Source organism: Cynoglossus semilaevis, chromosome 6 (genome assembly GCF_000523025.1).
Source record: "Cynoglossus semilaevis isolate Cse_v1.0 chromosome 6, Cse_v1.0, whole genome shotgun sequence".
In the NCBI taxonomy this organism is placed as follows: domain Eukaryota; kingdom Metazoa; phylum Chordata; class Actinopteri; order Pleuronectiformes; family Cynoglossidae; genus Cynoglossus; species Cynoglossus semilaevis.
In genome coordinates, this window is record NC_024312.1 from 5,506,798 (window position 1) to 5,534,398 (window position 27,601).

The following is a 27,601-nucleotide window of genomic DNA, read 5'->3' on the forward strand; positions in this document are numbered from 1 at the left end:
CACCTCTGTCCAGAGTAGGATAACTTCAAAGTAATGGCCAGTGTGACCTCCTTTGTTTTCCCTGACCCCCGTTCAGCAAATGGCTGTTTGTAGTGTGCGTGAGGCTCTAATGAGGCTGACCTCTGGTCAGCTCTCTGACTCAGAGTGGTCTCTTCAAGCCCAACAGGTCAGTGATGGAAAAAACGTTCCTGTGCCAATAAAATAATCCTCTCAGTGAAGTAAACATTTCTCAAAGTAAAATATTTAGGCAGCTTTGACTGCAGGAGTCAAACAGAAGAAACAGGTTTTTTTTCTACATACAGTGATCCTCTGTTGGATCACCTTCATCACCTTCATCACCTTCATCACCTTCATCACCACACAGAGGTTCTGTTCTGCCTTCAACCACCCACCACTGCAGAACGGTTTCAGGTAGAGAGAGAGAGAGAGAGAGAGAGAGAGAGAGAGTATTTACTGTCCCTCTGAAACACTCGTCTGATTCAGACGAAGAATTTAGTCCATGTGTACATTCATTTTTTTATGATTCACACGGCAATACATTTTTCCATTTAAATGTCACTCCATCTGGAATTTTGTGTCTCAGAATTCTGTTTTCTTTTTTCTTGCATGACGACACTGAGACACTAACAGAACTAAAGAAACCACGTCGTTCTAAGAGGGGGAAAAAAATTAACTTCATTCCAAGAAATTTTGCAAACATGATTTGATAGATATATAATAATATAACGATACCAAAGACTTAAATGTAAATGTTATAAATGATAAACTCATTTATTAAATTCTATAACAATAATTTGTTATATGTCAATAAATTCACCTTTTTGGACTTGTAAAAACATTTGAAAACTAAGTTTAATAACTAAATGGGTTGTTTTTTTTCTATTATTTTTTCAAAAGCATCACTTGAAGTAAGTTGGCAGCATTCCATAAAATCATATAATAATTAAATTATAGCACATGCAGCACAACAAAGCCACAAAATAGCCAAATAATTAGCTTTTTAGGAAATTAAAAAATGTAGAAAAACAAACAAAAAAACAGAACAATAAAATAATTTAAAAATAAACATTAATATTTTTTAGTTAAAAATACCCCAGACACAAAATAATAGGAAAATATTAAATGTTCTTACAAAACTTTGTAACTCAACAAATGCACTTTAAAGAAGTTTTATTTGTTTGCAGAACTTTTATTTCTGGAGCAGTTAACTTGATTTGTTTTTGTTCAAACGACGTTCCGTCTCACAGTGTCTTTCTCTGTTGTTTTTCTCTTTTCAGGAGACGTTCATGAATTTTTCTAAAGACGCAGACAAGTGAGAAGAGGGTGTCGGAGTTGAAGTCTCTTATTTCGGTAAGTTATTTCTTTCCCCTCTCACTAACTGATAGACACAAACGACCAGTTTCTGTGTCTGCGAGCCACGGTTTAGAGAAAACATGTTGTCATCAGCCTCCGCAACCTTTTTATCTGTGCCAGCGTTTATACAAATACGATGTACAGCATGTGTACGTGACAAAAATGATTCCTGAAGACGGCGGCTACAGTCACTGCTGCACACACACCACGCTGAACGCTGAATATTCAGGTAAACACAGGCTGAGAATCTGATTGAATCTTGAACTAAAGCCATTTATTTAACTGAGCGCTAGTTCATCAGTCAGTTAGTGTTGATTATTATATACTGGACTGCTGGATTGAGGGACACGCACACACACACACACATACATACACACATAGATGTGCTGGCCACAGCAGATGTCAGCCAAATATATATATATATATATATAAAGACATTTTGGTTGTATAAAAGCACCACTCAGAGCTGACGGAGTCGTCACGTCATAGATCTGATCGTATTACAAGACGTTCTCGATCTGTTTCCTCTCAGCAGAATGAAGCTGCTTGGGCTCCAGCACTTGTTTTATCAGAATGTGTGTGTGTGTGTGTGTGTGTGTGTTGGTCCATGCTAACAAAACTGAAGCTGACACTGTGCATGTCCACTGCCTCTCTCCCCTCCGTCGGCGCATACAGAACGCTTTTGATTTGTTCCACAGCTAACGCAGACCTCCACTCCAGTTAGTATTCTGCCTTGTGCTCCTCAATGACTGCTTTCACTTGGGTGAAGAAAGGGGTCTTTAAAGACTCACAGGCATCACTCCAGGAACCTTTCAACGCCTGGACCCTACAGTACGCCTTTTAATGGACTCTCTCTCTCTCTCTCTCTCTCTGTGTGTGTGTGTGTGTGTGTGTGTGAGAGCAATAAAGATTATATCTGGAGTCAAATAGTGCTGTAGGTAACACTAGCTCAGATCAGGCTGGTGAGGCTGCAGCGGCCGATGTGGATGGTTTCAGCAGAAGAGAGCGGGAGACGTAGGAAACGTACAGATGGGAGTGGTTAGAGAAAAGAGTGATCTGACCATCTGGCTAATCCCCCTGTTTAAGAATACTTATTATGGTCCTCTCTAGTGGCTCTTGAGCAGTGTCACTGTGAGGTCAACAAGTGGCCTGTTTGATTCCTACAGACATCTTTGTGGCCGATCCGACGGGTGTTCACTTTCACAGAGGTGATTTATGGCTCCTGTAAGTCATATTGTGTCATTCCACCGAGGAGTGTTAGAGGCCCATAAACAGAGCCGTGAGGTCAGCCGTACTTATGGTCAAGTGGGCTGCAGGTTTTAATGTGATGATATTTAACAAATGGGTTTAGTGACTCTGGAAATTAAATTATTTTTCAGTAAATTTCCTAATGCTTCTGTAGGGAGCCGGGAATCTGAACACTGTAGTTCAGTTTTGGAAACATTATTTTTCCTTATGCTTCTGTACAGAGCTGTGAATCTGAAGACTGTAGTTCAGTTTTGGAAACATTATTTAACTTTGTACACACTGGGGCAGTGGAGGTGGATTCAGTTCCAAAGGGTTTAAGGTTCGAGTCCACCAGCTGCCAGGTTACCACTGAGGTGCTCTGAGCCTGGCACCGTCCCCACTCACTGCTCCCCGGGCGTTTAAAGCTGCCCCCTGCTGACTGTGGTGATGGGTTAAAAGCAGAGGTCACATTTGGTTCTGTTCAGTGTCACAATGACAAGTCGTTCACTTTCCTTTCCAAAAGACTGGAGCTGTAGATGCACAGACACAACATCTCACCATGGGGAGAGTGTTCTTTGGGTTTCGTACGCTGCCAAAAAAGGAAAACCCAAAAGGAGGACTTGATGTGTATTTCCTGAAACTCAGTTCCAGGCTGGACTTTCTGGTTGAGTCTTGGCAGTGATTCATCCAACTCTATATCACTGATATTTGATCGTTCCAAACTCACCTGTGAGCTGTTTATGACAAAGAAACCTGATGCATCAGATTGACCAGTTTTTCTGTAGTAGACAGCACAGACAGGAGGACGAGGCTGTAAGGTTTAACACAGTGGAGAGCCAAGTTCAGGTCACTGTTGGTCATTGTTAGATGTTGTTCTCGGCTCTTCGACACTAGTTTTCTTATTAAAGTATTTTTACTTTGTTGCTGCCACTTCTAGATAAAACTTTTCCCTTTAGTTCCTGTAGGTTGGAAATATTTAATGTTTTTAATAAATGTCTGTCAGAATGAACAGTTAACCTTTTTTGCGGTTTTGCGCTTCAGTAGGAGCGCTGTTCCAGTTTTAAGCAGAATGAACAGTTAACCTAAGGTTTTGCGCTTCAGTAGGAGTGCTGTTCCAGTTTTAAGTTAGTTATGTTTTTTATATACATATGTGGACATATTTAAATGATTATTTACAGTTATATTTGAAGAATATATGAATCACACCCTGCAGTTTAGATGAACACTTTAAAAGCATGAACGATCATGTTCTTATTGTCGCAGACTAAAAAGATTATTGATCCTAATAATGCTCATTTGTCTGAAAATGCTTAAAAAAAAAACTTCTTATCAAACACTTGAGAAAAACCAATGGTAACCAGTTTGTCCTGGCAGTGTGTTATCAGCACCAGAGGTTTGACGAGACTAAACTCTATTCATTCGCTAAAAAGAAAACATCAGGGTCGTCCCCCTCCCCCCCCGCGCCCCCCCCGGTCTGATTGTTCCGGTGTAAATAAAGGATCGAGTCCATTCAGGCTCAGTTCTAATTCCATCAAACCCTCTTAATTCTATCATTTTATCTGGAAAATACAAATCACATTATTGTGTCTGTGTTAACATGCGATTGCTTTTCAAATTGAATGATTCTGTGGTGAGATGACAGGTGGACCCTCCTAACCAAAGGACGGTCCTCACATGGCACCGCTCCTGTCCTGACAGCACGGATTTATGGATTCTTTGTTTGATAGACTTTGGCAGAAACGCCGCTGCTGCTGCTGAAGGATTTACACAGTGAAAGGCTAATGACTAATGTTTTCTACGATCCCACGTCAGTGGACAGTTGGCAAAATCTGCCCTGACACGTGTTCCTGTTGAATATGTTGGACTTTTCTTTTTTTTTTGTCGTTGAAATCCTGGAAAACTAAATATAGATTTTAATTTTTACTCTGTTTTCCTTTCATTCGTAGAAAAGTAAAATGTAATGAAAAAAAGGAAACGTTTGTTAATAGAGCTGGACATTTCTCTAACAGGAGTCAGATCTGGACTGCAGGCAGGCCGGTGAAACTCCATGTTTGTCATTTTTGTCTGATCAGCTTGTCGAGGCGTTAAGAAGGCCTTGGTAGATTCTCTTTTTTTCTCTTTGACCCAGTGTAAAAACTGAAACGTGTATTAGCTAACCTGCTAAGTGAGGAATCTTTTCAGCTCTGTCACCTTTTCTCTGCCTTTGTTCCAACTCCTTTAGAGTTTCAGGCTGTCAGTTATTTATTTTAAATACATATAAATGGTGGTGAGGAACATTGAATCTCTTTTCAATTATTCAAACTTTTGATTTATTTCCTATTTATCCAAACTTATTTGCTTTTTGTTACTTGTTGTTTGCTTTAATGGCAGTCATTTGCAAAGAGTTAGAAAAACATGGAGAGAACAAGCAGCTGCTGGTCGACCAAACGAGTTAATGAGCTAATGAACGCGCTGAGGTTACCTGTTTGGCTTCGCTTGTACAATGTCCTTTTCTGCTCCGTTGCTTTGGAGCTCGGCTTTTTATGAGAACTGCCCTCAGTTACAGTATAACAGGAATCAGTGCTTCTGATGGGAAACTTGTAACAAAATTAACTGAACTTCTTCAGTGCTTAACCTCATGTTTACAGTGAACTATTGTGTCCCCTTGACCCTGGACACTGAGTGGATGAATCTGATCTGTCTCCTCATCTGAAATGTCCACTCAGAGTGGACAGACTGTCCTTCAGGCTTGCAGCTAAATAACTTCCTTGATGACAGTAAAATAGAAACTGTGCAGCCCTGACCTGGGCTTCACTTCAGGTCGGTCCGTGTGTTCATGTGGGCTAACTCACCAACACATGTGCGACAAGTACACATGTTTATGCATTGGGTTGTTTGTCAGGCTGAGTCTGTATCAATTTATTTGTGTTTCAGCCTGCGTGCATGTTTGTGTTTTGCACACTCATGCCTCATCAACATCCCGTCTGAAGCCCATCTGGTTTGCTTTGAAGGAGCTGGTGGAGCTGCAGCGGCCAGGGCCGGGCCAGCAGCGGCTCCCTCTCACTTATACATAAATCCAGGGCACAGGGCCGTCTGCCAGCAACAGTATAGACCAACTCTCGTGGCTACTACCCAAACCACCCAAGCTCATTCCCCACTTTCTCTATTCTATTGCCCTTGAAATGGGGCCTGCTCTAAATATTATCTCCCCCTGTGCTTTATCCCTCCATTTATCCCGGAGTCGGCAGAGAGAAGAAAGGAGCCGTGTGGCTGAGTCACTTTTTCCCCTCTCTTCTCCTCTCTCCGAAACCACAGGCAGCAGCAGCGGCTTCCTGGAGATGAGCGCTTTTGTCTGTTGTGTGACCGCTGCGGCTTTAGGCAGATCCTCCTCTGATGAGGTAATGCGCAGGGCTAGATGATGATGATGATGATGAGGAGGAGGAGGAGGTGAGCGCAGTGAAGTTGGAACTGTATCATTAAACCTTTGATTTATTTGGGATACAGGATCTCCTTAAGGAGGCATTCTGTAGTAGCACCCAAACGCAGTACGAGGCCGAGCGTCTCCATGAACGTCAGGTGAAAAAACCTACGAACCGTTTCTCAACTTTTTTTTTCCATTTTTTTTTTTAGATATTTTACTGGCAGAAATTGAACAAACAAATGTGAATTTGTGGTATGAACGCAATAGAAGAATGAGATAGAATGAGTTACTGCTCCGGGGTTGGATTTGGTTTGTGTGGATTTTTTTTTTCAGTTCAAGTGAGTTCAACCTCAAAATGTATCTATTGTACAGAATGTACATATTACATGTAAATATGTACTGTATAATACTGTAAATATTATCCAAACAGCAGGTTACTTATCTACCTGTCCTTTACGGGCTGCTACAAACGCAGTTTGATTGCTCTGGTCAATACCCTAAAGGCACTGGTTTTAATTTGTTAGAAACGTACTGAGCCACTGGTTCATCAGGACAGACGGGGAAGATTTCAAAGAAACACAAATTAATCCTGCACTCAGTCGATCACACGTGAGATTCAGCAAATTTCTCAGAAGTGACAATAAATTATCATGGATAACCCCCCCATCTTCCTGCTGTTTTAGCCTTTATCCACTGGCTTATTGTCCCCTGTGGGACAGACATGGCAATTGTACTTGTTTTTCTAAGCTTTTAAACATTCAAACTCAGGTTCGGGCCATGGAATGGTCTAACCAGATGTTTGTGGATGTTTGTAGATCCGGGCTCAGAGACAGGGACGATGACCGTTTTAGGTTGTGTCCATTTTCCGAGATCGAACTGTTTAAAACATTGATACTTTTGAATCATTCGTCGTTATTCTTCGGTCTTAAGATTGAGTTTGTATTTTGGCTGTTTTGTCTCTGAAACGTTCATCAGCGTCGGCTGACTTTGAGTCGTCGTCTTTGTTATAATTTCCAAGGTGGCGACTTGTGTTTTTCCTGCACGTCAGGTGTTTTGTGGAGGAATGTTACGAGACTTGCCGACATACGGACCAATTGCTTCCTCCTTTTTAACAGTTCCAGGTCACATGGGTCAGAGGTCAGGGTCAATTTCAGCTGTTGCGCACCGGGTTACAAGGCAGCGCCACCTGGTCTCCAGATCACAGCGATCCACCGTATTATTGTCTCCAAACAATATGCTTTTCATTTTACATTCTTCAACACGCCGTAGCTGGGAGAAGGAGGTCATTTTCAACCACGTCAACACTTCATTAAAAAGCAGAGCTTTGTGTGTCTTGGTGTTTAAATGCAGAGTTGCTCATGTAGGCAGACGGTGGTAAGGTCAGAGCCTAAGTGCTTTCCCTGCAACAATCACTTCTGCTGCGGCGCCAACACCTGTTTCTAAGAGACTTGTGGCAGCCTTCCATTTGTGAACACTTTTTTTTTTTTTTTTTTACTGACCCTGAAAGCAGCTCAGTGCCAAACACTGACACAAACAACATCACAGTTTCAACAGCACAGGAAAAAACTCTGCATCTCATCCTAAAGCTTTTTGAAGCGTTAGCCAAAATTAACTGGCCTTAATGGCTGCTTATTACACTGCGACACGTGCGCGTGCTCACGCACACACCTCCGGTCTCGGTGATCTGTTGGTTTAAGTACATGCTGGCATAATTGAGGTCTGTCCCTTGATTAGATTTGCAGCAGCTTTTAACAAAGCCTGCTCGAACTTAATCCAATGAGCTGCATTGTAGTGAGAGCCGAGAGATGACATCGCTGCTGCTCAGCCTCCGCATCCACTGTGTCACAAAACAATTAAAGACAACGCCGATAAAGAGTTTGAACAGAGACGACTAATGACACGATGCCATTATTCAGCCATAATTCATCTAATGAATGACTTTATACTTTCTCGAGATACTAATTATTGGGCTTCGCCAGAAAATTTATTACCACATATTAACTCTGGTCCCAGTTTGAATTAATAATTACACAGGAGGCAGTAAATCAGTGATATCCTTCTCTAAACACAAATAGGAAATGAGACATTGGGCCGGGTTCTGAATGATCTTTCTTGATCTTTTTTTTCTCGTGGATTTATCAAACGAGTGACTGTCCTGACCTGATCGATGATTTAAAAGATTGATTTCACTTTGACAAAAGGGCGGCAACCGCTTTTCTTCAAAGACTTTTTAAAGTGTCAAACACATGCCCTGCGCTATGAGAAGAACAATAGAGAATTAAAACAACACAATGGCCTTTGTTCAACTACTGATGTAGTTCAATGTCTGTAGTCAAATGTAGGTTACATTTCTGAACATCAGCCAGAAGTCATTTCAAGATGATTAACAAATCACGAAGCTAATGAAATACAGTCTTAGTCAAGAGTAGGAATAACAGAAATATAACCACATCGATATTGAAGTGTTTTCCAACAATAGTTAAAAATACACAAGAAAAAAAAATGAACTTGAGGGAAAACAAGGATTGTCTAACGAAAGCTAAAATATTTTTTTAAATGTAACAAAAGCAGCTTACTTACTTATTTTTGACGTTGCAAAACTAGCTTTGTTAGCTACATAAAAGCAAATGTCCATTGAGAAATGGTTAAACATTAGCCGTAAATAACGAGCAATAATAAGCTGATGTTAAGTCAGTAACCAATTTAGTGGTAAATATCAAAAATAGCTAAAAGTAAAGGAAAAGAGTTTCTAAAAAATTCTCATGTCAGCAAATGTAAAGGTCAACGAAGATATCGGTTAAAATCTGCCCAGCTTCACGTTATTAAAATATGATAAACTTTGATAAACGTTCCCTTCAAACGGCTGATAAAAACTGTGTAAACTCTAGTCAATTTGCTACATTTGTCATCGTCTGTTCTGTTCGTCTCCCGGTGACACCTGCTCGTCCATAATCACAGCCGGGGACAAAAACCACGTCCTGACCTGTGGCTGTGTCTCTCACACACTCAGTCCCATAATCTTCTCCTTTTGTTCTCTGTCATCATCAGTTGACAGTGGAGCAGGAGTCGGCGAGGCGAAAGCGTCTGTGAGAGTGCGTGTCTGTGCTTGACGTGTGTTAATTACACTCTGACTGTTGTATGCATAACAAGTTGGTGTTCTAGGAATCAACAAAGTTGTCACGCCTCTGCAAAGGTGTGCGGCCAAATAACATACATAAATATACAGTATGTGTGTACTTTATCTCAGCGCAGTAGCTGCCAGACGCATCTCAGAACGCTCACCGCGGGAACGTGTCGTAATTGATACAAATCTATGTCAGATTTTACCTGCGATGATAATCTCTGCGTATTATGTTTAAAGGAATGTGGTCCGACTTTGAGTAATTGATCTCTCCACCTCCAGATCAGTGTCCCGATTAAGAACAGGAAGTGTTTCTCTTTATCTCATCTTCGCTGCGTCTGTAAAACAACCTCTGCCTCGTCGCCTCCCTCTCCTCCAACAATAGGATTTTGTGATTACTATTAATAGGTTCAACAAGTAGAAGCTCACCTGTTCAAGCTGAAACAAATCCAAGCTATGCTCACAGTTCAGTCAAGGTTCAGTCATCTGGCCCTGAAGGTGGCTGTGGATGAGCAGGCGTGGCCGTCTGAAGGAAGAGGAGGGAAACAAATGGTTTTGGAAGCAAACATCATTCCATGTTGAGCAGTCTTTAGATTTGAGAGGGTTTTTTTTTTTTGCTGAGTGTTTCTTATGGTAATGTAATTAATTGAAGTCAGTCTTGGCAGGACGGGATTTGCAGATCAAAGATGTGAACTTGTCCTTTCCGTGGCTCAGTAACTGTCCTTTCTTTTTTTTTTTTTTAAGAATAAACCACTTTATTACAGGCCATAATACAGTTAAAATGCACTGTGACAATGCACCATGATTTACAAGGAAGACAATACAGCATTATGTGAGCGAGAGACACTTAAGCCTTGAGTGACTGTGACGCAGGCCAAATGTGTGTGCGTGTGTGTGTGTGTGTGTGTGTGTGTGATACCTTTACTTATGGGGACATTTTTTTATTTTCTTTTGAAAATATACTTGTGTGGACATACATATATACATATACATAAATATACTGTCGTTGTGTGGACATTTAGTCTGTCCCCACTGCTTAGTGTGTGTATTCTGATACTTTTGGGATTAGGTTTACAATCAGGATCAAATTCGAGTTAGGCCATGGATTAAGATTGGGCAAATATTTTCACTAGTTAGTGTTAAAATAAGGGCTTATGCATCATGTCTCTGTGTGTGTGTGTGTGTGTGTCTGTGTGTGCGTGTGTCTCTGAAGAGTACAATTAGTTCAGGAGTGTGTGCTGAAGTCTTTGGATGAGGTTCCAAAATGCTTGGCCTTCTTTCAAACGCAGGATCACTCACTGATAATAGAAGCCGACTTTTGACGCGCTTCCAATTTGCTTTTTAATAAAAGGAATGTGTGCGTTTGGAAATGCAACGAGATCTGCAGAAAGAACGTGTACAAATGCCACTCATTTATCCTCTAGATGCTATTAATTTAACCCATGGACTTGTTCAATAATTAATGGCTATTGGCATTTGACCCCATGTGCCACACAGTAAACAGTCAGCTCCTACAGGCCTGTGAGTCTCAGAGACCGAACCTGGCTCTTAATAAATCAACCATATCTAATGAACGTGCTAATTGAGATTTACAGCCTGGAAGTCTGCAGTCAGACCGTGGAGGGAGTCAGAGGGAATGGAACTACTCTCTTCTATTCACTGCTGTCCTGTAGAAATCATCAACAAGATTATTTTAATAGAAATGATCATTTTTATTCATTTATAGACTTTTAAACAACGGAAATATTCACGTTTGTTTATATATATAATGACTGTAATCTTTTTCGAAATCTTTCCAACATTTTTGCAATACTACGATTTATTTAACATAGTTTGGATTAATATTCAATTTTCATTTATTTCATAATATGTTAATAGCTACTTTGAAGTATTCCTAATATTTGGTTCCTGGGGAAATCTCCCCAAATGCCCTTAACACACTAGAAAACGTTCTGTACAGAACTAGTCCCAGTCCTGATGACAAACCAATCTACCTGGGAATGGCATATAAAAACCACCCGCCCTGGAATAGAACCCACAACCCCGCGGGCGTAAGACAACTGTGTTTGATGATTGATTCAAAAGCACAAGGTCATAAATTATTTTCAGATAATGCAGGCGTGAGTTAATGATGCACAACTGTAAGACTCTGCGCTCCTGACGTCACAGAAGAACCTGAGTCTTAAATATTTGTCCTGATTCCAGGGATTAGGCTCATGTGAATAACAGCTGCTCACACTGGTTACATTAATGCCCTTCACAGTTTGGCTTTGTGCACCGTGAACAATGTATATTCTCTATGGGCCAGTGAAAGGACAATGGGTAACTTGTGCACCATGGAGGGCTCTTAACACACACACACACACACACACACACACTCACACACACACCTCTGTACAACACAGTGTAAATGTTCCTTTGTTCTTTCTTTCTTTTTTCACGGCGTCACTTTCACCGAGCAGGTTCTCACTCAGGTTCTTATGAAATGGTTTCTGTGTCCGCTGCACACACACACACACACACACACACACACACACACACACGGGCTGCCATCCTACCATATCAGATGTATCATATCGGCTCACACACGACTGCTTCAAACGACACCGCCCGTTATCCGTGATACACACACACACACACACTTGGCCTCAGTGAGAGCAGGGCACACACAGTGGAAAGGATTAGTCTGGATCCTGGCACCTTGACATGGTGGGGGACACTGGGGGGACTGAAGGGTCCAAAGAGTCCATCAATATTAGAACAAACTTTATTAACGCTTCATGTTTTTACCTCCTAGAAAATTACCATCAAATATATTGTAGTGCTTATGGAAGAAAATTGATCATTTTTGACAGTTTGCTCCGCGTCTTTCACGATCGTTCGGATCGGTATCTGGATGCGTTTGACATCTATGAACATACAAGGTTTTAGGTCTGATCGTCTCAGTTTCTACTGACATTTATTTCAAATGTAGTCACTCAGTAGAAAAGAGACGACAAAGACTGATAGGAGATGGCAGAAATGGGATGATACCACGTTTGATTGACAGCTGAACGAAGCTACAGTGTCGTTCTATGATGTCATAAACCACCGTTAGTTAGTGTCATTGTCAATTCATTTATTGACTAAATTAATCTCCAGATTTGGAGTTTAATTGGAAACATTGTTGCAGTGTTTTATAGGTGTGAACACTTATTATTATTTTTCTAACAATAAATTATATAAAGTAACGTTCCGACACATTGTGAAATTGTGAAATCCTCAGTTCTTTTCAGAAACTGCGTTGCACATTTCATTTTCAGGACAGTCCATCAATAAATAAAAAGGTGTTTTTTTTAAGCACAGACCTAAAGGAACACGCCTGTGAATAATGCAAACCCCCCCACACTGACAAAGTTGCAGGAAATCTTCACAGTGCTGCCACAGATGGAGAACAAAGCTCAGTGTCAGAGGATAGAGAGGCAACTGGGATTACAATGGGGGCATCCGGCGAAATGACTTGTCAGTCCTAATCTGGGATTAGAAGGCTTTCTAGACTCCAGGGTGATCTAAAAGCCACCTGTTTAGACGCTCAAGGAGACGACGCCGTAACATACGACTTCATTTTTAACCTGAAAAAAAAAAAGTTTCAGTGAGTTTGTTTTGATTTGTCAGATTAGAGAGAGCTTTGAAATAAAATGTAACAAACGAACCAGAGAAACAGACATTACTGACAATATTTTTCTACTTTGTCTGTGAGAGTATTTCCTGTCTCCTGTTATTTTTCTACTTTGGTCGTCTGTGAGAGTATTTCCTGTCTCCTGTGCCACCGTGTCATCTTTACTCAACAGCAGAGATGAACAAAATAGTTAATTAAAAATTGAGGAGAACAGTGAAAATGGTTGTCTGGTGATTGTCTTCAGCCACAGTGACACCCCAGAGGCCTGTAATAATTTATCAAAGCTCACTGTTTTTCGGCGGCTAGCCTCAGGGCTAATGCAGTCACACTGAAAAATGTGTGAGGGCAGCTGTCGTATCGCCACAGGCTTCTGTCATAACTTTCTGCATTGATGTCACCCGTAAATAGACGGTCAATGACACTGGTGAAAGCCAAGCCGCTCAGATTTACCCTGCTTTGATTGCTTAATCTGACTCGTTCATTTGGCATCAAGCAGAGTAAACACATTTGCATTCCGTACATTTGTTCCGGTACAATATTTCCAAACATGATGAGAATTTACTTTTAGAATTTTTTTATATTTTTATGAAAGTATTCCTTTACATCCCCTGTCAGGTATATGAAGAGGTCAAAGCACAACAAGGCTTAAAGCTTGTGCAACAAGATTATTAGTTCATCACAGCGGAGTTCGTTTTGTCTCAGAAGGGATGAAAGGAAACCAGCGGGATGACAGTGATAGTGGTTTGAAGGCAGAGGACAGGTGCTGCTGGTGCTGGTGGTGGTGGTGGTGGTGGTGGTGGTGCTGGTGGTGGTGGTGGTGGTGGTCATGGTACTACGTCAGCTGCCGATGCACATTAGCTCTTTGAAGGTGTTTGTCAAACGGCAGACTGATGGAACGCCGACTGATTGTATATGTAGGGATTAAAAGCCTAGGAAGTGAAGTGTTCAGAGCAGTCGTTCCCAAAGACTGTGTCTGGAGTCACAGACGGGTCTGGAGGGGTTTTTTAGAGGCTTGTTTCTATTAAGGATTGATTCAGTTACAAATTTGTACAATGAAGATTATTTATCAAATATTGTTATTTCCTAAAAGGTCAGATTAATGAACTTAAAATGATAAATTATTGTAGAAAGAATTGAGTCAGAGATTGAGTGCAATAATAAAGCATAAAATACCAATAATAATTAATAATCTTTTTTCACATTTGCAGTGATAGCATATATTAAGTAAACTGTTGCTATTGCAATAGAACTTGATTTGATAAATGCACTCAGGAGGGGCCAGTAAATATGATGTTCCTGTGGGGCTTGAACCCAACACCTTCTGCTTGTAAGGCAGATGTGTAAGCAGGTGCTATAATCGTTGCATGAAATCTATGCAAAATAATCTTGAGTCATCATGGGTCAACTTGATTGAAATGGGTGCAATGTTAGAGGAGTACTGAGCACACCAGTGTGGATCAAATGAAAAAAAGGAGCTCACACTCGCTATTTAACAAAAAGCTTGGATGAGACGAGGATGAGAGGCTCAGTAGCAAAATTCAAATGTAGAAGTGGAACTCTGCAGTAAGGACTAAATGACACGACCACCACCGTTTCGAAGATTTTACAGCGATGATGTAAAGATTGGAGCTCAGTCCTATCACAGACCTGGAGCCGTGATAGTTCACTTGTTTTATGTGGACATTATTTTCAGATGTTGATTTACTGCCGGGGAAGTTATTTCAAAAGAAATGTAAATAGGGCGTCTTTATGAAGCTGCAGCTCCATTTAAACTTCAAACAGACTGCTCAGAGCCCTGCTGAGATTCATAGTGATGTACTGAAAACATTCAACATGACTTACAAGGATTTAAACATCCATAAACATCAATGGGCTGACTCGTAAATGTGTCGTCTGCATAGAAAAAAGTATCAGTCCAACGGCAGCTCGAAGAGTCTTTGAGTTGTCGTTGCAAAAAAGATTCATTATGTTAAGATTCTTTGGAATTTATTACTGGCGGTTGTCATTTTTCATTTCTTTTTCACCACAGAATGTTGTGTGTTTATGTGTGTTGCCATACCACACAGGACAATGTGCTCTACTTCAGGGATTAGGAAACAGAATATTCCCAGTGACCTGGTCGTCTAACTACCATGGGTGGGAGCCTTCGCAGACAAACAGTCCTTTTGAGCCACACACTGTTGACTTTGGTCTTCCATGGTTTTTCTTCAACAGTTTACTCTGTATCACAGCCATGGAGCAGATAAATGTATATGTGTACTGTATTTGTGTTAGTTAAGGGTGTGTTCGTGTGCCAGGAAAAATAACAAGCACAAGGCAGGGTGTTGGTCAATAAAGCCGTCTCTGGATTTCTGGGGGTCTGCGGTTTGGTCTCAAGGTACAGAGGCAGCGAGCAGGAACACAGAGAGACCACGCATAGTGGTGTGTGTTTACACTCACTGTACAAACCAGGCATTCATCATCTTTCGACTGCTCCAATATGGGCTTTAATTGAGATTTTCCATTGGCTCCACTAATGGAGACATCAGACCCACTGTTTGCTCCAGGTGTCCATTCGAAGGGTAACAAAATCCCTAAATTGCGATGTTTGTCCAGGTTATGAATAATGAATGAGCTCCGGACACTGAATAAACTGACTTTGTCCGTTTGCCCCCTCGGTGCGAAGCACGTGCGGCGGAAACTTTGTATCTCAACACAAAGTAATATGTGACACGTGATACATTTATATTTACATTAAATAACATTCTGTGCTATTTGTTATTATATATTTATATTGAATTCACTTTAGACAATTTCTAAATGATTTTTATTTTTCCTTTTTTGCCCTGCTCCCCTCAGGCGTCCCCACATCTTCCTCCTTTTCACCGTGTCCTAGTGCAAGATCCTAAACAAGATTAATTTATTTATTTTAAGCCATTAGATTTGATCCACCAGTGTTGTTGAAAATGCAGCGGCTACTCTTTAGCTCTGCTGCAGCAACGACTCTTCCTCGCCACTGGAATCAATGTTAATGGACTGGAATTTCAGAAAACAAAACTGCTTTTCTTGCCATTACGGCAGTGACGCAATCGTCTGGTTTGGGTTGAACTGAACTTTGTCGTTGCTGAAAAGTGTCTATTTTGGGCAAAAAAAGTCAAACAGAGGGAATCTCTATGAGAAAACAGGGAAGAAAGTGTGTGTGTGCATGTGTGTGTGTTCACATTCCACATGTCTGACCTATGACAGTGTCCTCAGTTTGCAGCTCATTGATCGTCCAATGAGAGTCCAGGAAACTCTAAGATTTGGAAGCAGGGATCACACAGGGACCATTTCACCTGGAAAATATAGAGTTAGAAAAATATAAAATGACATATTTTATGTCGTACTTTTTTTTTACTCTGCGGCCACTCTGATATGCTCTCATGTTGAAGTTCTCATTAACACAAATATGTGACGGGGTTTTAAAGCACAGCTGCCAAAAGTAGGGCCCCCGGAACAAATGTGGTCCACTGAAGGGTTAGGGTGATCTGGCACATTTTTTTTCAGTATTCTATTCAGTTTAAGATACGTGTCTCTCTTCTGATGTCAGGTATAAGTCGGTCTGTCAATAAACAAAACCATCCGTTCTTTTCTGCCATTTTAAACCATAAACTACTCACATATTTCTTCCTTTTGGTTAAACTGAGCCTGTGTGGCTACATTGATTGTTTTTACTCCGTCTGCTTCGTGTCTCTGCGCTTTCTTTGATTGTAGTTCATTGTTAGGACGTTCCCGCCCCCCTCCTGATTCTTTCTCTCTTCTCATTCTGTCTTTCTTTCTTTATCCTTGGTATTTCCCACTTCCTCAGCTATCCAGCTGGGAGTGCTGGAGGTTTTACACCCAATTGGTCCGGTCGGGGCCCTTTGTCGGAGCCCTTCTCTTGCTCCACAAGTGGCAGAAGGGACCTGGGTGCTGAATGGTGCTTTGTGTACTTGTTTTTCTAAGTGGGGGCCCTCTCTCTCTCTCCCGCTCTCATCTGTCACAGGTCCCTCTCGGTCTGTGCTCCCACAATGCCTGATTGTTTTTGCCAAGTCGCCAGGTTCTAGGCCAGATCTGAACTGGGCTTCACTGCCAAACTCTGACACTGCTTTCTGTTTTTCTTTTTGTCTCAGGGGAATTCTAAGTTTCTGTCATTTACTAACAGTCCACTGTTCAACGTCAGTTGACAAAGTACTTACAGTTGCAAACTTTGCCTTTGGTTGCTGTGCGTGACTGTACACAACCCCAATGTATGCAAATTGTAATGTATCACTCAACAGCGGGGCCTGTGTTTTATCACCAAAGTCAATCTCACCAGTATCACATTCCTAGAACTGTTTGGGACAGTAGAACAGCATATAAGGAAACCTAAATAGGGGAAAGGCTGATGTTATTTCTAGATATCTGACAATGGGAAAATGCTTTTGTAGTGCCTCAAGGCGATACGTGTGAAAAATGAATATGTTTTCCAGCTGTCGGTGTAACATTATCGCCACAATTCTGTTTCCTGAGAGCATCTATATGAACTTGAACTTTTAATAGCGTTACGTTGGGAGAAGTTTGTTCTTTTTCTCTGCCACGATCGATCCACTCCTCCACCTGTCTCACAGAGATGCTCCTGTAGATGTACAGAAGTTACATAGGGCCAGAAAAGAAAGTCAAATCTAAATAATTTCTATTTTATATTTACATTTTTTTGTTTTGACTTATGTTACATTTTGACAGTTTGATAGAGTTGGCACCAAAGGCGGTCTTCTGCCCATGAACCCTGTTTTGACTTATGTTACGTTTTGACAGTTTGAATGATAGAGTTGGCTCCAAAGGCGGTCTTCTGCCCATGAACCCACTTTAAGTTCAAGATCAGAATGTTCTATGCACATGTACGGTGCAACAACATTAGGTGCAGAGTAGCATCAACAAACAAACAATGATCCACAGCTCAGTGAATATTTTTCACACCATTCTCTTCCACATGGTTTTGTGAGAAACTGTGAATCACAAAGTCAGTAAAAACAAACTTCCACATGGTTGTGTGAGAAACTGTGAATCACAAAGTCAGTAAATCCTCCATTTTCTAGAGCTCCACTGACTCCTGTGTCAGCCAACCGAGTCTTTTAAACTTGAAACAATGTGATTCCCTGCTTCATGACAACGGCACGAAGAAAGACTCACCAACCACAAAGGGTCTGGAGGCAGAGTCACCAACACACTCTGGTTTACTGTTGCACCATGAAACCATACCAGCAGCAAGTTATGAAGCTGAGCATTCCTGGTCATATGAGAAACCAGTTCCAAGAACCCGAGTCTTCAGCTTCCCCGTAAACACACACACAAGCAATATTGTCAGCTAAATATAGGCTCCTGGTCTGTCTCCCCGTCCTCCCTGCTCCACTGTGGCTCCTCTCGGTTGCACATTCAGGTTTGAATCAACAAGGTTTATGAAAATACACATTGTCACATGACTCTTTCTTCACATTAGTCGATCAGATTTGGCCTGTTTCGTGCTAGGGCGATGGAAAAGGAACATCACTGAGACACAGGTGACGTCTGTCAGGGAGGAAAGACTGATATTAAAGGGTTAACAGAACAATGACATCATGTTGTCCTGTAAAAATATCCTGAAGTTGACATCGAAAGAGGAAACGGATGAATTGAATTCTAATAAATGGATGTTTGATCCTTTGAACTGTGAAAAAAATCGATCCACTCCTGGATCGTGATTTAGAAAAGATAAAGAAAATGGAATGGACGTTACACCGGGGTCAGCAGGAGTGATTTAGAAAAGATAAAGAAAATGGACCGGTCCAACAATGAATACAATGAAAATTAAAATATCTTTTTTTTAACATTTATAATGTAAACATAAAATGTCCCTAATGCGATTCAATAACGGCTGCACAAACCACTCATTACTGCTGACATTTACTCCCAACAAATGTCCATCACGGATGAACTCCCTCCTTTATTCTCTCACCTGTTCTGATTGTAATGACTTTTGTACTTACGGCGTTCTCTGCCTTGAGTCCGACGGCATCGTTACATTACAACGAAAGCAAATTCTTATTGCGAACGTAACGACTTATTAAACCAACGGCTCTTTAAAGCCTGACGTTCAGAGGGAGGAAAAAAGAAAACATTTCTTTTCATATCTTGGAAGAACAAGTTCTGATTCAGAGGCCGTAATTGAATTTTATAGATTCTTGCAGTGTGTGTTTGACGTGTACTTGTGTGTGTGTGTGTGAGGTAAAGTCTTTCAGTCATTTATTCTTCTCTCAGTTCTGGTTTGTCTTATATTAGCAATGCATTTAAAGGTCCACTTAACTGTTAACCCAAGGTCCAGATCTGGCCAACCGTGGATCCTGCTCCTCACCAACATATTATTGCAGACTGTGTTCCACTAAAACTGCTGCTGAAATTTTGGTAACATTTTTTTTCTTTAAGAAAAAAAAAAAAAAACTGGGGCAAAACATTGTCAACCAGGATAATTAGCCAAGAAGTTGCTGGGGCTAGACAAAAACTTGAAAAAGTGAGGTTAAAATGGAAGATTGTGGAAAAAAAAATTATATTTAAATTGCATAAAACGAACTCACACTTAGCAGAACCTTCATAAATAATAATTATATTATTGACAATATTTCAATCTTTATTTTTTGACTTGTGCACTGGTCCCCCTTCACAGAATGATGTCTTCCATTCACACAATGCATCCTTTTCGCCCACCGTCTGAGGAAGAGGAAACCACGGCTCAGGAGAACACGGCCTGGGCCAAGCACGAGCGAGACGGCCACATGGAGACGGTGTCGCCCACCTCACGTGACCAACCCCACAGTAACGAACTGCAGCCGGTCAGAGAGAAGATGATGGACACAGAGTGGGACAGCGTCGGCCCTGCTGCGATGGTGAGAAGGAACCGACCGCGTCGGATTATAATCCCGTCGTCAGACGTGTTTCAATGAGTCACATCCAAGAGAACCAGTGTGTCTGTGACTCTGTGTGTTTGTGTGTGCACACGGGGTCTACAGATTCTCATGCATAATGATGACAGTGCACAATTTGACACACACACACACACACACACAGAGAGTGCTTCACTCTGCTGTGTGCGCTGCTGCAGGCGCTGCTGTAGGCGCTGCTGCAGGCACCCCTGTGAGGTTTCTCCTCCAGAGACTTACACCCCTCAGTTCTTCTTATTTTAACACAGCATAGTCTGTGTGTGTGTGTGTGTGTGTGTGTGTGTGCGCGCGGCTACTTGGCTTCAGGTTCTGTTGGTCCCTGTCAGACAAAGGCGTGTTTGATTTGGGCCTCAGAGGAAGGAAAAACTTGTGAGACCAAAGTTTCCTTTGGTGAATGAGTTTGTGGCAGAAAATGTTCCTCATATGAAAAAAACACTTGCTGAACTACTGTATAATTTGAATGGCCAAAATAATAGTTAATTGTCTCTATGGAGAACATACAACACACACACACCCACACACACACACACACAGTATATATAACATGCAGGATTATTTAAAGCAGCTAAACGTAAGTGAAACTGAATTACTGCTCAGTACCAGGGCTCTGGAGGCATGAAGGCCCCTTAAATAAAGGAGCAGAACAAATAAACAAACAAACAAATTAAAAAAAAGGTGTTGATCCAGAGAAAAGCCAAGTGAAAACCAAACTGAAAGAAGACAAACTGTTATAGTGTTGAAGTCAGAGGGCTACAATCTGGAGATCGTCCTTGTTCTTTTTACACCCACACAGAGAACCATTATATACTTTAATGAGGTCTAATCCTAATCCTTTCATTTTATGAAACACAGACTTAAGGTTATTCAACAAAAACTGACAGAAATCAACTGAAGACAAGGAAAAAAAAATCATGAGGAAATATTATTAATAAAAAAAGATTAAAGCTAGCATCATTTTCAAAACGTGATAAAAGAGCCATTTTTAAATGTTTCAGAACATATTTAATAAACAGATGATGATGATGATGATGATGATGATGATGTTCTACCCTGCAGCATAATCATCATCATCATAATGAGTTCAACAGAGGTTTTGTTTCCGTATCAAACCTGCTCTGCAGCATAATCATCATCATCATCATAATGAGTTCAACAAAGAGGTTTTGTTTCCATATCAAACCTGCTCCTGTGCAGCAGTCAGCCCTGTAACCAAACCTTGACATTTTTGCATCTCTTTTCACTCAAATAACCACGAGAAAATAACTGTGACCCCGCGTCCGACCGTTTCCATGACAACACTGACAGTGGTCTGTTGGAGGTGAGTGGCACATTTAACCGAGTGCTTTTACAGTAACCTCCACCAGCCACCAGGTCAGGGCTTATTGTTTTCATCAACAATAATTGACATCATTATTGTGACACACACACAATGTCCGCCACAGAAAGTGAGTGTGTGACCTTTCACTTGTATAATTTGACCCCAGGACCTCCTGGCCCCTCTCACGCTGCTTGTATAACTTGAGGACAGTGTTCAGCACAGACCTGAAAAGTCACACCTGAACAATCCACCAGTGACACACTGTTTCCTAATCCTCATTACAGAGGCATCTTCCGCTTAGGAACAAAGTGCACAACAAGGCATCCTGGAGCCATTTCAAGGGCGTCTTAAGATCTCGCTGTTAGCCAAATCCCCTTGTCTTTGAAACCTAATCCTCCTAAAGTTCTCGGAGATCCCCTCACTCTGTAAGGGGAGGAGAAAGCGTCCAGAAATAGCCTGGTGTTAGAACACCTGTGCTGAAGTGTCTGTTCTGTGGGACAATGTGCTTGTCTGGAGGGGCTTACTCTCCTGGTAAATATAGACGTCTTCTGCCTGTTGCTTAACGCAGCATCAGTGGGTCACAAACACCCAGGCCCTGCAGTAAAACACATAGACCAGACCATTAGAGTGTCTGCAGTACTCAGTTAGTGAGCTGGTCCAACGTCTAGCTGTAGGTTGGAATGGAGAAGGAAAAAAATAACACTACTACAATATAAAAATGTAATGCAATCATTCCCCTGATTTTTTTATTTATTTTTTATTTTTTATTTACTTCCTGATAATCACTCTCTCCAAGCTACAGGATAAAATGAACTAATTTTCCTTCAAGTTATTGAACAGTAAGATAAAAAAGTTAAAGAACTAAGAAAGAAAAACCAGGTGAAAATTTAAAACAGAAGTGGAGACAGACCAGGAGAACGTGTGAGTTACACTGGTGAACATGGTGTTGAATGAAATGATTTCTGTTCTGACTAAATGTGTTTCCTTTAGGCATTTGGTCTGGAGCCCACAGTTAGTCTGCAGCCAAAGTCACATCAAAAGTCACTGCACAGTCGAATAGAATTCCATCAAAGAGAAATAAGATAATCTGGGCTACGTCTGAAGCTGCTACACCGATGAACCAGTCCGACCTCTAACCCCACACTCTCATGTGTTGATGTCTTTATCAGGACAGTGAAAGCAACAAAGGCTGTCCCGTCTACCCCTACCAGACTAACTCTACCTCTCCACACAAGCCGGAGGAGTCCTCCCGGGATCGCGGGGAGACCGTCATCGGCCTGGCGTTTGGGACGCCGGAACGCCGCAAAGGCAGCCTGGCAGACGTGGTGGACACACTGAAACAGAAGAAGCTGGTGGAGCTGACCAAGACAGAGCAAGACGGTAAGAGACGGTCCCTTACTTACTTTACTCCGAGGTGATTAATTTGATGGGAAATGGTGGGAGAAGTGAGCGATGTTTCTTCTAAAACGTAATCCCTTTTCAATTTTGCTGAGGGGTTTGAGTCAATCCCAGCATGTGTCAGGTGAACACCACCAGAGTTTTAAACCAGAGTACATAAAAACCCAATCACAGAGTGAACATGAGAACTCCATAGAGAGAGACCATCACTGATCGAACGGTTGACTTGTTAGTGGTAAGGCAAGAGCACCAACCACTCCCGCTCCGTGTCGCCCCACCATTTAATTTCACCAGTGGATGTTACAGTATTAAAGAGCCATTAACTAACTGTGGGTTTAAAGGAGAACAATGAACAGGATTTTAAAAAACAATTCATCTCCACAACTCCAGCCGACAGACTTCCTCTCATGTGCTGTGTGAAAACAACCTTCCCTTTCTGACACCTCCCCGCCAGAGGATCTTTCAACGTCTAAAATTACACCTGACAGATCCGTTGCTCGTTAGATCACAATATCAATCAGTGAAAACACAGGGTTCCCTTTCTCCCCTGCTCCTCTGATCTCCACCACTAACACAGGGAGGCGCAGGAGTCTCCCAGCATGCCTCAGCTTGCCTCTTCCCAGCCCACAGCCAGACACATCTAACTCTAACAGATCTCTCTGCTGTTATGTGCACATAGCAATCGTGATGATATCAGAGGAGCGCTTGATCTCCCTCATTTAGAGGTTTTACCTTGTTATTGATACACTGAAGTGGGCCAGGACGGGACGCCCGCGGAGGAACAGTGTGGTTTGGAGGGGAAATAAAGAAAGATGTGTGTGCGAGTGTGTTGTGACACTTGTCTGTCAAATCAAAAGATAATGTGTGTGTGTGTGTGTGTGTGTGTGTGTGTGTGTGTGTGTGTACACCTTCTTTCATTCTCTCCTCATTGTGTAGATTGTAGTATTACGTTTCCTGCTCTTCAACTGTGTTTGACCTCAGTTTGTCAGTCAACAATGTCAGGACTGTGTGTGTGTGTGTGTGTGTGTGTGTGTGTGTGTGTGTGTGTGTAACCCGCATCAAAAAAACAAACAACCAAACATTCTTACACACCTGTCTCCTAGTCCTCTTTCACAAATGAAATGTTTTCTTTATGTTTGTGCTTCATGTTTTGTATTGTTTTACCCACTGTGTTTTTTTTTAACCTTTAATCATTCATTTTGGCCACGGACCAGGTTTTAGATCATTAATGTCTTAATGTCAACTCAAAAGTCAAATGTGCAGGAAGTCTGGGTTAGTCATAGATGGCACGTAACATGGCGTCCCTCTGTTACCCTGCAGGGGGTGCTGTATGGAGTTACAAATGCCCTAGTCAATAAGCTGATATCAGTTATCCTAATATTTTCTTCATCGTTTTCTACTCCATCTTATCATCATCTCTTTTTCTTTTTCTCTGCTTCTTATTGTATTTCTTTCCAATATTATACCAGATGTGACCCCGTGACCCCAGACCTGGCTGCAGTCCACTTTATCAGAAAATAGGTTTTGGTTGTAGGCACCACAGAAAGAGTGGAACTAGATTTAAAAATGTCCTTTCTAGTGTTCTCCATCTGTGTGCGCTATTGAGTTTGGCTCTCAGTTTGCTAATTAGCGAAGCTGCTATCCCCGAGGACTAACAAGTGGCATTGATCGCACTGCAAACACTTAGCTGAGACAAAAGCCAACTAGATAAACATGTGCGACACAACCAGGCACGCTCCATCATACGGCGTTAGCGCGGAGAATATTGCTGTCTGTGGGCCTTGTAAACATTCCTGTGAATGGCTGCCGTCCTTGAAGAGGCATTGTAAAAATGTCTTTCAGCCAGTGCTGTTACACAGCATTTCATCTGGTCCGTAGACTGACAGGTGCCTCTGCTGTGTTTTTTCTGATGAGTTGAGTTAAAACTGGAGGAAGTGATCAATAGGTGACTGAGGCTGAATGCTTCATTCAGTCGGCTCTTCAATGCTGTGATGCTCGCCGCGGTTTCTTCCGTTTGTTAATTTGTTTGACTATTCTGCTCAGTTTAATCGCCGCTTTGTCTCCTTCACTGTACCATTGTCTTTTTGTCTTCAAATCGCCATTTCTTTCACCTTTTCTGTTGGTATCCTTCAACTCTGCCAGCCTTTCCAATCACTCGTGGAATATCTTTTCAGACTCTCTGTGCAGCAGGCAGAGACCTTGCTCACATCCTGATGTAGGTCATTGTTGTGCATTGTTGGTATAGGTGAATCAATTCAATTTCCATGAGCTGTTTTTTTTGTTTTGTTAAAGGAATGTAATGCACACAGGAATCCAGGGACATCCTGGTAGGTGGGATTAAAGGTCGACACGGATGCGAGAATGTTTTGTGTTTCAAGTGCTGCACAACGGACAGATCAGCGGAGTTTTTCTCTCCTCCTCAGTGTGCGTTCACTTAAACATGGTTTTGGTCAGAACGACCAGTTTTGATCATCAACACTCAAATGGCAAACATTAAAGCCCTGACAATGCTACGTGCACCACCTCCCGCTGACAAAGGTTCCGTCTCTTGAGCTCGCCCAGGTTTGATTGGCTGTATGATCAAATGGAACGGACCCTATTACCCACTGGGCACTCACTTTGCCTAACATGGCTGACCCTTGTGTGCACCAGAGCCAGACGCTAAAGTGTAGATGATGTTGCTTTTAGCCTTTGTGCCACGCTCCCCCCCTGCTGGCTCACTGTTAGCTGTCCGCTGCTCACAGGAGCCTTGAGTGCCCCTGACAGGTCTAATGAATAGACATGGCCTCGCCATGAGTTTTTTTTTCTCCCGACTGCCCCCCAGCTTTTAAGGCCCTAAGACTGTGTCAGCGCGCAGTATTACACAGCTGGTTTCTGCAATTAGAATCCTGTTTTTTTTTCCTTCAACAATAATCATGTCAAAAGGGTAAAGGTCCGAGGTGGTCTTGGCAATTTTTTTTGCATTTCCATAAAGCTGCGCAGCTATTGTGCTAAGGTTTAGACGACAGTCATTGGTGCATATACAAAAGGCTTCATCTATACTGTTAAAGCACTTAACACTTGGACTCTGAGTGAGAATCAAGGCTGAGATGAGTGGAAGACAAAACATGCACACAGACCACACTGTTGAACAGTTAAAATCTTTTTGTACTAGTGCAAAATACACAATGAAGTAATACAATAATATCCTGCTCTGTAACAATGGGAACTGCCTCTAGAAGTAATGATGAAAAAACTCCAAATAAGGCAGTGTGTGGACGCATCAGTGTCAAAGGTTGGTTAATCTCACTGATCTGTGTAATACTGCTTCTTTTAGTTAAAGGACAGACTTATCATTATCTGCATTGTGAGACCAGCCCACCGTTAACGGATGCTGGCGTGGACACTGTCCCTCTGAGCCAACTCTCTCAACCCTCTAATGTGCCTGGAGCTGCTGCGGTGCCTGGCAAACACTCAGTATCACTCTAATTCCTGCTCCCTCTCTGGCTCATATGAATTACTGTACAATTTATTTGCTTCATTTGCAAATGAGATCTGCCTCAACTGCCACCAGGCTGTAGTGAACCAGTGTCACACACACACACACACACACACACCTCGCACCTGTGCTGCTAATTTGTGAATTTGTCCAAACGGTGAAAATGGACGAAGACGTCGTTCCATAAAATTGACCCAAAGTGAAGCTGTTAAAATGAACACAGAATGTCACACTTTCACATGTGCTCTTAATGGCAACATGATGATGTATGCACGTTTAAAATGTGTTGTAATTTTTATTTATTTTTTATTGAAACTTATCCAACATGTCCCCCCTCCTCAGTGACCTGTCGTATTTTGTCTAATACTGACGGGGAGAAAGATTGGGCTTTGAAAAAAAAAAAGAAGATTTTCTATGATGAGGAATGGAAACCGGTGTGAGCACAAAACTGGCTGTTGAAAAAACATTCCTGAGGGAATTTCTTTTTTGGTGAAAAAAAAAAAATCTGTGTGGTTATAAGTGGACACTAGCTGGTATGAAACACTTCCATCCAAGTGGAATGTAACAAATTACTGTAGCACCAGAGAAGGAGAGAGCAACACAAAGGTAGACTGTCCTCCAGGTGGAAACAGGCGGACGTCACACACCGTGACGTAAACCGTGTTTAACTAATGAGTCACTGTTCATTCAACACCTGGTTTTTTTAACCTGCCGTTCTTAGTATCTTCACACTGATTTGTCTATTTTAAAGTATTTAATACTTTGTCTTTATTTGAGGACAGACCCGAGTTGGACATGTAATGTCTTCTCCAGCTGGTAGAAGAGGTCAAAGGTCAGCCGAGGCTTCCTGCCACGATGTTGTTTCGTGACAATAGAGTCATTTTGTCAGTTTTCTTCTTTCTCCGTCACTGTTTACCATCCGCCACTCAATCTGTGGGAGGTTCGTTCTGCTCTGGACCCACTGTGATTGGTTCACACGTCAAAGTGAGGTAATAAACATGTGGCTCCCTGACCTGCGGCCCTCTGTGTGTTCACCTTGAGGACAGCGCAGCACTTGACCAGCGGCTGTGACGTGTTCCTCTGTTGAAGCAGAAAAACACAAGCAGAACCAATCAGTGGCTGAGCTGCCAGCTCTGGTGTTTCAATAATAAGGTTTGAATTTTCAAATCGTCTGTGGTTTAAAACTAAAATAAACTTTAAAAAATAACCAGACACATGCATGAAGATGAATCTGTAGTTGAGACTCTCTGGGTCCTGTGTGCCTGACCACCCATCTCTCTTAATCTTTAAGTGTGTGCGTGTGTGTGTGTGTGTTCATGAGAGACGATGTATGGATTCATACACTCAGGTGGAAGTCGTTGTGATGACAGCTTAACAGGCGAGCGGGGTCGGCCTGCCCAGTTAAGCTTATTGGCTAATTAACAAGGTCTTGGCTCAGGCACAACATTAGCAGTTTTCTCAGGGATTGACAGCTTGAATTGTGACTGTGTGCAGACAGGAGTGTGTGTGTGTGTGTGTGTGTAGAGACTGCCATTTCTTTTGCGCCAGATTTTAGGCTTCAATGTCTTCAAATCTTCAGCTTTAAACCGAACACCTAATATACCTGCTGTGGCCGCAAATCTTCAGCTTTAAACTGAACACCTAATATACCTGCTGTGGCCGCGTCATGCGGTCAGTGCCGCGTTCCCTCGGCTCTGC

At 41.9% G+C, this 27,601-nt stretch overlaps 1 protein-coding gene across 8 annotated transcripts in view; it reads left to right on the forward strand.

Moving 5' to 3' along the window:
* LOC103379826 (SRY-box transcription factor 6) overlaps window positions 1–27,601 on the forward strand; it is a 103,355-nt gene that overhangs the window by 26,130 nt on the left and 49,624 nt on the right. For 7 of the 8 annotated variants that reach the window (XM_025055923.1, XM_025055927.1, XM_025055926.1 and 4 more), the window contains 4 exons: window positions 1,278–1,350; window positions 2,052–2,184; window positions 19,436–19,655; window positions 22,197–22,407. In XM_025055923.1, coding sequence (XP_024911691.1) covers window positions 2,099–2,184; window positions 19,436–19,655; window positions 22,197–22,407 — 517 coding nt within the window. In that variant the 5' untranslated portion in view covers window positions 1,278–1,350; window positions 2,052–2,098. The remainder of the gene's footprint in view (window positions 1–1,277; window positions 1,351–2,051; window positions 2,185–19,435; window positions 19,656–22,196; window positions 22,408–27,601) is intronic. The other variant, XM_008311513.3, reaches the window with a different exon arrangement.